Source organism: Chiloscyllium punctatum, chromosome 38, assembly GCF_047496795.1.
Source record: "Chiloscyllium punctatum isolate Juve2018m chromosome 38, sChiPun1.3, whole genome shotgun sequence".
NCBI lineage: Eukaryota > Metazoa > Chordata > Chondrichthyes > Orectolobiformes > Hemiscylliidae > Chiloscyllium > Chiloscyllium punctatum.
Window position 1 is genome coordinate 39,261,825 of NC_092776.1, and position 15,173 is coordinate 39,276,997.

General features: G+C 45.0%; 1 protein-coding gene across 1 annotated transcript in view; it reads left to right on the forward strand.

The window, feature by feature from the left end:
• The first annotated feature begins 10,673 nt into the window (after nt 1–10,673).
• LOC140463727 (leucine-rich repeat-containing protein 27-like) overlaps nt 10,674–15,173 on the forward strand; it is a 76,487-nt gene continuing 71,987 nt past the window's right edge. Inside the window, exon 1 of the mRNA XM_072558073.1 lies at nt 10,674–10,822. Coding sequence (XP_072414174.1) covers nt 10,754–10,822 — 69 coding nt within the window. The 5' untranslated portion in view covers nt 10,674–10,753. The remainder of the gene's footprint in view (nt 10,823–15,173) is intronic.

Here is a 15,173-nt window from a genome sequence, read left to right on the forward strand (position 1 = left end):
GCACAATAGCTTTGGAACTATGACTTAGCTTGACTACATACCTACATCTTAAAAGCAATTGCTCTTAAAAGTAAGAGCAGCAAGAATAATTCATGCTGAACTCTGAAACAGCAGAGTGAGAAAGCATTTATCTTGTTAGTAGGGAGTAACATTTGAGGAACGTTTGAGGACTCTGGGTTTAGACTTGATGGAGTTTAGAAGGATGGGGGATCTAATTGAAACATACAGAGTATTGAATTGCCTGGACAGAGTGGATGTTGGGAAGATGTTTCCATTGGTAAGAGAGACTAGGACCCAAGGGCATAGCTTTAGAGGAAAGGGAAGGCCTTTTAGGACGGAGATAAGGAGAAACCTTCTCAGCCAGACAGTGGTGAATCTATAGAATTCATTGCCACAGAAGGCTGGAAGAACACAGCAAGCCAGGCAAAATCAGGAGGTAGAGAAGTCAACATTTCAGATATAACTGTTCTTCAGGTCCTGAAGAAGGGTTACATTCAAAACATCAACTTCTCCACCTCCTGATTTTGCCTGGCTTGCTGTGTTCTTCCAGCCTCCTGCTTGTCTACTTGGGATTCCAGCATCTGCAGCTTTTTTGTCTTTAACAGAAGGCTGTGGAGGCCAGGCCATTAGGTATATTTAAGACTGAGATAGACAGGTTGTTGAGTATCAAGGGGATCAAGAGTTATGGGGAGAAAGTAGGAGAATGGGGTTGAGAAACTTATCAGTCACGATTCAATGGTGGAGCAGACTTGATGAGCTGAATGGCCTAATGTCTGCTCCCATGTCTTATGGTCCATAAGACCATAAGACAGAGGAAGGCCCATCAAGTCCACTCCGCCATTCAATCATGGCTGATGGTCTTACGGAGAATTAATAAGGTGAAATTAAATACAAGGAATGGATGTAAAAGAATAGTGCTTATGTATCTGGAGTATTGTTCTAGTTTTGGTGTCCTTAATTGAGGATGTGGTGGCACTGGAAGCAGTTCAGGATGGCTCACCAGGTGGATTCCAGGAATGGGAGGCTATCATACAAACAGCAGTTGAATAGATTGGGCTTATACTCACTGGAGTTCAGAAGAATGAGGGGGAATCTGATTGAGGTATATAAAATGATAAGGGAGATTGATAAGTTAGATGTCAAACAGATTTCCTCCTTGTGGGACAGTCTTGAACAAAAGGGCATAGACATAGAGTGAGAGGAAGTAGGTTCAAAACTGAGATGAGGAGAAACTACATGTCTAGAGGGTTTTGAATCTGTGGAACTCACTGCCACAGAAAGTAGTGGAGGCTGAATCAATCAACGGATTTAAGAAATAGATATGTTTCTGATGAAAAGTAGTGTAAAGGGCTACAGGGAGTAGACAGGAAAATGGAATTGAGACCAGGATAAGATCAGTCATGACCATGTTAAATGGCAGAGTGGATCAAAGGGCTCAATTGCCCACTCCTGCTACTAATTCGTCTGCTTCTATGTTATTGTATCTGCAATTTGAGTCTCATTAAGCTGCTTGGGATATTTACAAGACTTACTTTGCATCTTTTCAATGTCACAAAAAGGTAGATTCTTGTCAACTCAATGCTAATTTTAAAAAATATAGTGACAGTTCAGAAACTATTTTGCAGTGTTTGGAAGTATGTTTGTAAGCTTGAATCATTATTATAGATTAAATGAAGATTAAAATTGGTCATTTGATCAGCTACAGTAGATCCAGTGATACTCTATAGGTGCCCTGATTATGACTCGACCACATTTTATATTAGTCCTATAACAACTTCAAAAATCTTATCATTCAATAGAAAACTTTGTTATCTTTCCTAAGAAATAATTCTGGTTTATTCCATTGGACTTTAAGATTAAACCTTATGAAACTAAATAATGACTGCAAAAGATAAATTCTAAGTTTAGATTTCATTAGAATTAGGTGTGAGTATATCAGTGTCAGAGCGCAATTGAATGTTAAGTACAGAAAACCATTGTGGGGGTTGGTTAACTGAGTTAGCGATATTAGCTGGAAAACTGGTTTGCAAAGTAGAGTTAACATCTACAGTGCTATTAGTGGCCAAGATTATCATGAAGGTCCCAGCTGTTCAACTTCACCTTTACCTAATGTGTGTTGACGCTCAAAATTTGTCTCTCCCTATCAGAGTAATTATATGACATTATGGTGGCTTCACTTTTTTTGAGGAATACCAATGTGATCGCCGTGTTACTTCCATCATTTGTCACATGGAGCATTTCTTCAACTCTTCCCACAGACAGTGCTGACAATACCTGCACCACATTGTTAACTCAATGTTAAGTATCAGAGAGGAAAATGTGCAGTAGCGAGCAGTCAATAATGCACACTTTTGTTATGGCATGAAGATCAACAGCCAAACCAAATCAGCCTTTCTAACTCTGTTCGCCACACAGTAAATTTAAACCATCAAAGACCCCCAGATCAGCACTCCAATCGTTCCTAACCACATTTTTGAATAAGCTAGAGGAGGGTGGGGGTGGGGAGAGAGTAGCATAGAGTACAATGGGTGAGTGGGGGAGGAGATGAAGGTGATAGGTCAAGGAGGAGAGGGTGGAGTGGATATGTGGAAAAGGAGATAGGCAGGTTCGACAAGTCCGGACAAGTCAAGGAGAGTGTGCTGAGCTGGAAGTTTGAAACTAGGATGACGTGGGGGAAGGGGAAATGAGGAAGCTGTTGAAGTCCACATTGATGCCCTGGGGTTGAAGTGTTCCGAGGCGGAAGATGAGGCGTTCTTCCTCCAGGCGTCTGGTGGTGGGGGAGCGGCGGTGAAGGAGGCCCAGGACCTCCATGTCCTCGGCAGAGTGGGAGGGGGAGTTGAAATGTTGGGCCACAGGGCGGTTTGGTTGATTGGTGCGGGTGTCTCGGAGATGTTCCCTAAAGCGCTCTGCTAGGAGGCGCCCAGTCTCCCCAATGTAGAGGAGACCACATCGGGAGCAACGGATACAATAAATGATATTAGTGGATGTGCAAGTAAAACTTTGATGGATGTGGAAGGCTCCTTTAGGGCCTTGGATAGAGGTGAGGGAGGAGGTGTGGGCACAGGTTTTACAGTTCCTGCGGTGGCAGGGGAAAGTGCCAGAATGGGAGGGTGGGTCGTAGGGGGGTGTGGACCTGTCCAGGTAGTCGCGGAGGGAACGGTCTTTGCGGAAGGCGGAAAGGGGTGGGGAAGGAAATATATCCTTGGTAGATTACACCTCTTCCCACCCTATCTCTTGCAAAAATGCCATCCCGTATTCCAAATTTCTCCGCCTCCGCTGTATCTGCTCCCAGGAGGACCAGTTCCACCATAGGACACACCAGATGGCCTCCTTCTTTAGAGACCGCAATTTCCCTTCCCACGTGGTTAAAGATGCCCTCCAACGCATCTCGTCCACATCCCGCACCTCTGCCCTCAAACTCCACACCTCCAACCGTAACAAGGACAGAACGCCCCTGGTGCTCACCTTCCACCCTTCAAACCTTCGCATAAACCAAATCATCCACCGACATTTCCGCCACCTCCAAAAAGACCCCACCACCAAGGATATATTTCCCTCCCCACCCCTTTCCGCCTTCCGCAAAGACCGTTCCCTCCGCGACTACCTGGACAGGTCCACACCCCCCTACGACCCACCCTCCCATTCTGGCATTTTCCCCTGCCACCGCAGGAACTGTAAAACCTGTGCCCACACCTCCTCCCTCACCTCTATCCAAGGCCCTAAAGGAGCCTTCCACATCCATCAAAGTTTTACTTGCACATCCACTAATATCATTTATTGTATCCGTTGCTCCCGATGTGGTCTCCTCTACATTGGGGAGACTGGGCGCCTCCTAGCAGAGCGCTTTAGGGAACATCTCCGAGACACCCGCACCAATCAACCAAACCGCCCCATGGCCCAACATTTCAACTCCCCTTCCCACTCTGCCGAGGAGATGGAGGTCCTGGGCCTCCTTCACCGCCGCTCCCCCACCACCAGACGCCTGGAGGAAGAACGCCTCATCTTCCGCCTCGGAACACTTCAACCCCAGGGCATCAATGTGGGCTTCAACAGCTTCCTCATTTCCCCTTCCCCCACGTCATCCTAGTTTCAAACTTCCAGCTCAGCACACTCTCCTTGACTTGTCCGGACTTGTCGAACCTGCCTATCTTCTTTTCCACCTATCCACTCCACCCTCTCCTCCTTGACCTATCACCTTCATCTCCTCCCCCACTCACCCATTGTACTCTATGCTACTCTCTCCCCACCCCCACCCTCCTCTAGCTTATCTCTCCATGCTTCAGGCTCATTGCTTTTATTCCTGATGAAGGGCTTTTGCCCGAAACGTCGATTTCGCTGCTCGTTGGATGCTGCCTGAACTGCTGTGCTCTTCCAGCACCACTAATCCAGTATTTGCTTTCCAGCATCTGCAGTCATTGTTTTTACCACATTTTTGAATAACCAATCCCAGACTTTGTGAATAATTAATTTCCAGACACCAGTTTTGTACCTTAAACAACATACTTAGCAATTTATTATATACACAATGACTTTAGCAGAGAGAAAATTAAACAACATGGTAAGCTGATTAATGTCCTTGCTTGAAACCCAAAACATTTGTTTTCAGTCCCCATTCATGCAAAAGACAGACAGTCAAGTAAACACAGTTAAGGGATAAATGAAAATAAGAAAACTGGCCAGTTTACTCAAAAGGCTTTCACAAAGCATTGTTCACAGATATAAACGTGCATTCCTTGGCCCCTTTTCCTGAAACCTTAATCAGGGTCACCTTCTCAGTTCAGTCAAGCTTTGGCAGCAATACATCTAACTCAACCTTCTATGTTTTGGGCTGCTGGTATGGCAGATTAGGCAGGGAGCTAACAAATTTCGATTTATTTAATATTGTCACTTGTACCAACGTACAATGAGAAGAGAATAATGTTGCCACCTCCGGTGTCATCTTCAATTACAGAATAAATTAATTAATAAACTAATTGTACAATTGTAATATACTGAATAACTGATATTAGATTGATGTTCCTGAAAGAGAATCTGCTTCAAAACTTCATCCCTCCCTCTCTGTAGACATCAACCTCTCTTCTCATCCAGTAGCCACCATTTGACATCACCCCTGGAGTCCTGGCAATGTGCTCTTTTTCTGCCGATACTAAGCTGCAGACAGTTGCACTGCATGGGTCCTACACCTCCTCTGATGAAGGAAATCTATCGTCAGGTCCTGGCTCCAAGTTAACTGATGCTGCCACCAGCGATAGAGTGGGGACGGAGATACATCGGGCCTGGATCTCTCACCCGAGGACATTAGGAGGATGCCCCAAGGCAACCAAGCATCAAGCTGTCTCTGCAGCAGTCCAGACCATCTCTCAGAAAACATAGTTTAAAAAGACATTTAAATCTGGTTCTGCCCTGATAGACTGATTGACTTTTCTCAAGGCCTATCAACAACTACCACGTGCCATCTGAATGACAAATACAATGAGACCCACCTTGACACTGAAGTCATTTCACTCCATCTTTTATGCTTTTCATCAGCAGCGAGCTGAGATTCTCAATAGACAGTGGTGAGAAGCCACTTGGCAGGCATTAACGTTTTGTAACCTTCTTGCTAATGGGACAACTCACTTCATTAATATTCATCCTCCCACCTTCGCAAACTCACCAAACAGGGCATGTTCTACTGGCACTGGCCGCGCACACCCCACAATACAGAGACATTAATATCCAATAATGTACCAGCCTCTAAGAACCCTCATGGCACATTTCCAATCCATTCATAGGATGTTTCTGCACTTGAATACCGAACCGTGGTCTACACCATTGTAGTACTGCAGCAAGGACATTGTGCACTCCCACTCTCAGCTCATGGACTGGACCAGATTGCATCGCTAGGCTCTTTGCTTTATCACAGTGATCTGAGCTCACCTGGATGCTCACAGGATGTGTGCCTTTTTGCTCTTTGCTCCCTCAGCCAGAGACTGGAAGCTTGTCACAGTTGTCAGTTGTTCAGTCAAGTCATGAGTTAGAGCCTTTGCCTGGCAGCTTCTGGCACAGTATATCAAGGGCAGCCTTCAATATCAGTTCTGACGCTGCTTGGTGCGGTTGGAGTCAGGATGCTTTCCACATAAGGGATGAGCAGCAGAATGACAGGCAGTCAAAAACCAGGCTTGCATTTTTCCATCCTAGTGCATGTTGTTTTCCTCCTGGAATGAAAAAGAGAGAGAGGCAGGTATTATGGGTGGTTAATGTGGGTGGCTCAGCTATTAATATTGGTACAAATGGGGAGGTGTCCTGAGTAAGTGAGTTGGCAGCACAGAAGGCATGCAGGGTTTGTGGTGTTGGGGTTGAAGTGGGTGAGAGCGAGTGGGGAATGTGTTGCAGATAATAGTGATAGTAGTAGAGCATAAGTGTTGTTGGGGATGGGGGTGGGGTTTTGTACAGTAGCAGAGAGAGATGAGTGTGTCGCCTTGGAAGGAAAATGGTGGAGCTTACCCTGGCAGAGTGAAGGACATTGACATTCATCCGACTGTGCTGGGCATTCCTTTGGACAAATGAAACTGCCTTAACCTGGGTGGCAATCTTGGACTAGGCTAGAATGGTCTGGTTTTATGGTTTCCCCTGCCAGTCCTGGGAAAGAAACAACCCTATGTTGGTACCACTCTGGCTATCATGACTTCCAGCACCCTGTCTGCAAATGGGAATGCCAGTCTCCCCCATCTGCCAGGTGCAGGGGAAATGGAATCATGCAGGGCAGCTCCAGAATGACAGTTCTTGTCCAGGTACACAACGGGATTTAAAGATGGTGCAGGTACCAGGGATGCTGGTGTTTTAAAGATATCTGCTGAATGGTACATTGTCCAAGGACAGGGCATGGTATGCTGGAGTGGATATTGGCATGAGAGTCACCAATGGGCATGTTAGATGATTAATGAGGTGAGTTTGGTAAGATAGGGTGAGAAAACCTGGAAGGCTTCACCATGAGAAGCTCTCAAAAAGACTGGACACAACTTGAAGTTAACAGATGAACTTAAGAAGCTGAAGCAGGAGGAGGCATTTCAGCCTTTCAAGCCTGCTCTGCCATTTAATACAATCATGGCTAATCTCAATGTGGCCTCAACTTCATTTTCCTGCCTGCTTTCCATAATGTTTCAACCCATAACTGATGAAAATCTGTCCACTTCCTCCTTAAATGTACTCAGTGTCCCTGTATTCGCCGTACTATGGGTAATGAGTTCCACAAATTCATTACATTTTGGAAGAAGTAATTTCTTCAAATTTCTGATTTAAATCTGCTTCTCCTTATCCTAAAACAATGTCCTCTGTTTCTAGATTGCCCCAAATAGGAAACATTCTTCTACATCTAGTTTGTAAAAATTCCCTTCAGCATTTTATTTACCTCATTTAGATCTCTCAATTTTCTAAACTCCAGACATTATTAGACCTAAGCTGTTCAATCTCTCTTCATTAGACAAGCCTCTCATCTCTGAAATCAATCCAGTGAACCTTCTTTGAACTGCCTCCAGTGCAATTACATGGATGTTACCTATCTGATCTTCAAGAAGGCATTTCACAAGGTGCTGCACAGGAGGCTGTTGAGTAAGATAAGGGCCCATGGTGTTAGAGGTAATGTACTAGCATGGATAGAAGATTAGCTGTCTGTCAGAAAGCAGAGAGTGTGGATAAAAGAGTATTTCTCAGGATGGCAGCCGGTGACAAATGGTGTTCTGTAAAACATCGGGACCACAACTTTTCACTTTATGCAATAATGATCTGGATGAAGGAACTGAGGGCATTCTGGCTAATGTGCAGACAATACAAAGACAGATAGAGGGTATTGAATAACAGGGAAGCTGCAGAAGGTTTTGGACAAGTCAGGAGTGTGGGCAAAGAAGTGGCAGATGGAGTACAATGTGGGAAGTATGAGGTTATGCACTTTGGTAGGAAGGATAGAGGCATGGACTACTTTCTAAATGGGGATAAAATTCAGAAGTCTTGAAGTTAAAAGAACTTGGGAGTTCTAGTCCAGGATACTCTCAAGGTAAACTAGTAGGTTGAGTCTGTAGTTAGGAAGGCAATTGCAAAGCTGGCATTTATTTTGAGAGGACTTGATTATAAATGCAGGAATATACTTTTAAGGCTCTACAAGGTTGTGGTTAGACCACATTTGGAGCATTGTGCACGGTTTTGGGCCCCATATCTTGGGAAGGATGTACTGTAGCGGGTTCAGAGGAGGTTCATGAGAACGGTCCCAGGAACAAAAAGCTTAACAAATGAGGAACATTTGAATACTCTAGGTCTATACTCAATCCAGATGAGGGGGGAATCTAATTGAAACTTAGATAATACTGAATAACCTGGACGTTGGGAAGATGTTTCCATTGGTGGGAGAGACTAGGATCTGAGGGCACAGCCTTAGTGTAAAGGGAAGACCTTTTAGAATGGAGATAAGGAGAAACATTTTCAGCCAGAGAATGGTGAGTCTATGGAATTCATTGCCACAGAAGGCTGTGGAGACCAGGTCATTGAGCATATTTAAGATGAGATAGATAGGTTCTTGATTATCAAGGGGATCAAGGGTTATGGAGAGAAAGCAGGAAAGTGGGGCTGAGAAACCTATCATCCATGATTGAATGGTGGAGCGGACACGATGGGCTGAATGGCCTAATTTCTACTCCAGTGTCTTTTGGTTTTATGGTCTCCCTCCACAAGTAAGGGGATTAAAATTGTCTACAATGCTCCATGTACAGTCTCATTAATGCCATGTAGAGTTTAAGCAACAGCTCCCAACTTCAATTTTCCATTACCAATAAATGCCAACATTTTATTTGTCTTTCTTGTTACCTGCTGTACCTGCTGACTAGTTTTCTGTGGTTCATACACAAGGACTGATCTCTCTGCACCAAAGGAATCAGAGGCTTCACCAAACTATTTAAAAATCACCCTTTGACCTTTTAATTTATATGAAAAGCAAAATCTTCAACATTTCTTTTCACAAATGCAGTGAGGTAGGGATGTTCCCTAGAAGATGAAAACAATGGAGAGAAGGTGAATCAGAAGATGATGATGTCATATAAAAATAGTCAGTTTAGTAATACAAGTGAGAAGCCAGTTAAATATAGACGTTTAAAGATGCAGTGATAAGGAGGCAAAGAAAAAGTGTGAGAAGAGACTTGGAACATAAAGAGGAAACCCAAAAAACTTCAGTAATGTGAACACACCAGAAGGATAGGAAGAAGGAGGTTGTAAGTCACTGAGGACAAAGAAAAATATTTACTTGGAGACAGACAATATGGCTGTGTTCCTGAATGAGTACTCTGCATCTGAATCTCCCAGGGGAAAAAGAAATGCTGCCAAAGTCAAAATGAAGGAGGAGATAATGAAGACACTGGATAGGATAATAATTGATAAAGAAAGGGTATTTGAAAAATTATATTGGGACAAAAAAACACTGCTGTAAACAAGGGTGAGTTAACTAGCTATTCACCCTCCTAGTCAGATCGTTATCCTCTGCTCTGTCTGACCAACTGTTCTTCTCTCTCTTTGGGCTCTAACTCCACTTATCATTTACTCCTTACCCCCCTTCCTCTACCCTGTCTTCTGCATGTAAACCAACATTTTTCCTAACTACCATCAGTTCTGAGGAAGGGTTACTCAGTCAGAAATTCTGAGTTCTCTCAGCAGATGCTGTCGACCTTCTGAGCTTTTTCAGCAATTTCTGTTTTTGTTTGTGAGTTGATTAGGAAATGTTACCATGGATTTGCTAAAAGCAAACCATGTTGAACTAACTTGGTTCAATGTTTTGCAAAGGTAGTCGAGAGGTTTGATCAGGGGATTGTGGTTGATGTACTGCATATTTCTTTGGTGGTGCAGTCATGACAGGATCAGCAGCTAAGTGTTAGTTTCAGGACAATCAAATAATAGAATTCACTTCAGGCACGTCGGCGCATTCTGGCGAACTATTTCAGCAAACTTTAATCATTACATAATGTATGTGCAGGTATTAACTCCAGCATAAAGGAAATATTAGCAGTAGCTCATCGTTTCTAATTTCAAAAAAGAAGACACAGAAGCAACTAAAATATATACTTCAAGATATCATGTTGTAGCATTACAATTTGTAAATCAAATGATACTGCTGATAAAACTGTCCCTCTGTTTCCCTTACTGGTCTGCTCTCTTTATACACCTATCCCTCTATAGGACTATTCCAACAGCACTACCCAGATAAGGATAAAAGGTGGAACTTGAAACACTATGTTCCAAGTGCTCCCAGTGAGATAAAATTCATGTATTCAATAGTCATGTAGTAAGAGGTCTGTAAAGCAAACATGTATATCCAGGGCAAACAAAAAATGCTGAAAATAACGAACTGGACCACCTGCGGTAATAAAGGTACATTAATGTTCTAAATGAATACTCCAACTGTAAAAACAAGAAAACAAATTAACCTGCAGTGTATTTCAGCTTTATTTTTGTTAAGATAACCAATTCACTTTGTGAAGGTTTCCAGTCTCCAGTCCTCTTGCTCAGAGCTCAGGGCGATTGCACTTTGTGCGAGTACTCTGCAGCCGCTTTGTTGGTGCTCAGACGTGTCTGTACGTCGCTATGGAGACTGCGGTGTTTGTGCGAAGACACAGTCGGAGCGGAGGGTGGCCCGGCCAGGGCAGGGGGGGCTCAGATGGAGCATGGGGACATCCAGGACCGACTGGCCAGAGCTGGCCACCTGCCGACTGAGGGGTCGGCCCCAACCCAGTGTAACATGATGGATCTCAGCGGAAAGGGGTTGGAGAGCTTACCAGAGGACATCCTTCAAATGGCCAGCTTACAGGTGAGGCAGTCACCGAGCTCAGGAACAGGAGTTCCGGGAACCCCAGCGGAGGGGTGCATAAAGAGCAGGTTGTGCTGAGTACAGACTGTCCTCTAGTCCCCCCGCCAGCAGTCCCAACATTGACACTGCCCCCAGTTCCAACACTGACACAGAACCCCCCCCCAGTCCCAAACCTGTCCCTGAATCCCAACACTGACGCTGTCCCCCAGTCCCAACACTGTCCCTGAATCCCAACACTGATACTGCCCCCCAGTCCTAACACTATCCCCCAGTCCCAACACTGACACTGTACCCAGTCCCAACACTGACACTGCCCCCCCCAGTCCCAACACTGTCCCCCAGTTCCAATACTGACACTGCCCCCCTGTCCCAACACTGTCCCCCAGTCCCAACACTGACACTGCCCCCCAGTCCCAACACTGTCCCTGAATCCCAACACTGACACTGCCTCCCAGTCCTAACACTATCCCCAATCCCAACACTGACACTGTACCCAGTCCCAACACTGACACTGCCCCCCCAGTCCCAACACTGTCCCCCAGTTCCAATACTGACACTGCCCCCCAGTCCCAACATTGACATGCCCCCCCAGTCCCAACACTGACACTGCCCCCAGTCCCAACACTGGCACTGTCCCCCAGTCCCAACACTGTCCCTGAATCCCGACACTGACACTGCCTCCCAGTCCTAACACTATCCCCAATCCCAACACTGACACTGTACCCAGTCCCAACACTGACACTGCCCCCCCAGTCCCAACACTGTCCCCCAGTTCCAATACTGACACTGCCCCCCAGTCCCAACATTGACATGCCCCCCCAGTCCCAACACTGACACTGCCCCCAGTCCCAACACTGGCACTGTCCCCCAGGCCTAACACTATCCCCCAATCCCAACACTAACACTGTCCCCAGCCCCAACACTGACACTGACACCGACCCTGACACTGCCCCCCCAATCCCAACACTGGCACTGTCACCGAGTCCTGACACAGTTCCCAAATCCCAACATGGACACTCTCCCCCAGATCCAACACTGCCCCCCAATCCCAACACTGACACTGTCCCCATTCCCAACACTGACCCCAAGTCCCAACACTGTCCCCCAGTCCCAATACTATCCTCCAGTCTCAACACTGACCCCCAGACCCAAACTGACACTGTCCCTGAATCCCAACACTGTCCCCAGTCCCAACACTGTCCCCTAGTCCCAACACTGTCCCCCAGTCCCAACACTATCCCCCAGTCCCAACACTGTCCCCTGTCCCAACACTGACACTGTCCCCCAATCCCAACTCTGTCCCCCAGTTCCAACACTGGCACTATCCCCCCAGTCTCAACACTGTTCCCCAGTCTCAATATCAACACTGTTCCTATTCCTAACACTGACACTGTCCCCCACTCCCAACACTGATCCCCACACCCAACACTGACACTGTCCCTGGATCCCAACACTGTTCCCAGCCCCAACACTGTTACTCAGTCCTAACGCTGTCCCCAGTCCCAACACTGTCCCACAGTCTGAACACTGTCCCCAGTCCCAACACTGTCCCCAGTCCCAATGCTGACACTGTCCCCCAATCTCAACTCTGTCCCCCAGTTCCAATACTATCCTCAGCCGCATCACTCTCATTGTCTCCCAGTCTCAACTGTTATGACACGGAGTAAACTCTCCTGCTTAATTTAAAGCCAGTGACAGACAAGATTTATCCCATGCAGTAATCTGTAAATATTTGACTGGCCAAGTACTATGTAAAGTAAAAATTAACAACTTTATTTCTTAAAGTATAGCAGAGAATAATTAACTAACCACTCAATTTCTTTCTCTAACCTATCTTTGACCTTCCCTTCTAAAATGCTAGTCCGATAAAACTCCCAATTAAGATTTACAAAACAACACTTCTTATCTCAAAACCAGGCAGCTGTAAGTGCTTGTCTTCAGATCGTCCTGTGTCTTTTTGTCTTCTTGCTAGGGATTTCTGTGTCACAGGTTACTGATCAAAAAGGTACTTCTAAGAAAGATTTTTTTTTTCTCAAGCAGTTTGTTACATGCTAGGATTTGGCACTTCTCCTCTTAACTGTTCAATTTTCCCCTGGTCTTATAGCCCAGACCATTGGACTATCATTGGCTTTTAAGATTGTCAATATACTTAATTCAGAGATGAAAAATGTGGTGCTGGAAAAACACAGCAGGCCAGGCAGCATCCGAGGAGCAGGAGAATCGACGTTTCGGGCATAAGCCCTTCTTCAGGCTTATGCCCGAAATGTCGATTCTCCTGCTTCTTGGATGCTGCCTGGCCTGCCGTGTTTTTCCAGCACCACATTTTTCAATTCTGGTACTTCAGCATCTGCAGTCCTCACTTTCTCTTAATATACTCAATTCAAACTTGTTTGGAAATCGGTATTTCTTTTCGGGGTATATTTTAACTGATTGGGCAAACTGAATTTGTTTTTTTGTCTCCAGGCAATGAACAAATCGAGTTGTTCGACCCAGTGTTGCATTGTTGCCTTATTGAGAACACTTAGTGCTGCGTCTGGTAGTTCTGCTGCTTTTAACTCTCTTAAAGGTACACCCACATCTTCACAATACCTCCCCCTTAAAAAGAAAAGAACTATCATGTGTTTTCTACCTTTTAAACACATTACCCTAATATATCAATAAGTTTCATATAAGTTCACCTTAAGTTCATCCCATATACCTATATACATATCAAACATTAAATAAAGCCAGATCTCATCTTAACTCTATCAGTTAAATCTGCGATAACGCATCTGCGACCACACTATCCTGACCCGCAACATACATGACTTCCAAACTAAAAGTCTGTAACCTAAGACTCCAATGAAACCGTCCCACACTCCCATCCCCATAACGTTCCAAAAATGCAAGCAGAACGTGGTCAGTGCACACATTCGTCTCCGACACAGCGTTCATGACATACATCAAAATGCCGCAAGGCCAGCACCAAACACAACAGCTCCCCCCTCCCCAACTGGGAGCACTTCCTCAGGTGGATGCTCATCTCCCCCAAAAAGTAACTGACTGGCAGTTCAATCCCATTCTTACCTTCCTGTCGAAGCACAGATCCAACTCTAATGTCATTAGCATTGATGGCCACTTTAAAAGGTTTTGAAAAGTTTGGTGTAGCTAAAACTGGTTTGGTGCTTAATATCTATTTCAAATGGTCGAATGCTCCTGGCATGGTTCTGTCCACCGAAACCTTGTGTTCTTCTTCAGCATATCGGTTAACAGTGCCACTACACTGCTGAAGTTTGGAACAAACTTTCGATAGAATCCGCTGAGTCCCAAAAATTGAAGCATATCTTTCTTCAAGGTTTGTTGTGGAAATTCCTTGATAGCCTTCATCTTTACGTTCTGTGGGGTCAACCTTCCATGACTGATGTTATGTGCCAAGAAAGTCACTTTTGCTTTCGCAAATTCCATTTCATTTAAGTTCATCACCAGTTTTGCTTCTCTAAGTCTTCATCCAAATAGGTTTGTTAACCCAGCCACAACTCTGTTCATGAGTGTTTGGAATGTGGTGGGTGTGTTCTTCATTCCAAAGGGCATCACTTTAAACTGATATAGCCCATTTGGGGTTACAAATGCAGAAATTTATTTCACCATCTCTGATAAAGGTATCTGCCTGTAACCATGCAGTAAGTCCAACTTGGTGATGTAACTAGCTTGTCCGACTTTCTTGATACAGTCCTCCAATCTAGGAATTGGATATGCGTCCAATTTTGTAACAGCATTGACCTTTCAATAATCCACGAAGAGTTGTTCAGTCCCATCCAATTTGGGAACTAAGATGATTGGCAAACTCCACTCGCTCTGGATTGGTTCAATGATGTTCTCGTCGAGCAATGCCTCCACCTCCACCTGGATCTGGCTGGCTTTGATAGGATTAAGCCGATAGGAGTGTTGTTTTATCTTCAAGATCTGATGCCACCTTTTTAAAGCTCCCTGGGATTCAGGATGATACACACTGGATTTAAAGTGCTGTATACCTAAACTATCCATAACCTCCTTAACAGCCTAGCAGGAAAATTTGAACCTTGGTCCGACCGAATCTCTCTGGGTAGCCCATGTCGCGTGAAGAAAGCTACTAACTCCTCTATCACCTTTTTTGCCTTGATACTCCACAATGGAATTGCCTCTGGAAATCTGGTAGACACATCCATTTTGGTTAACAAGTGCTGGTTCCCACTTTTAGTTCTCAGGAGGGGACCTACATAATCAATTATAACCCGTGTGAAAGGTTCTTCAAATGCAGGAATTGGCAACGAAGGTGCCTGTGGCTTACCCAACCATTTGATATGTATGACACGTATGGCAAAAGTTAACCACA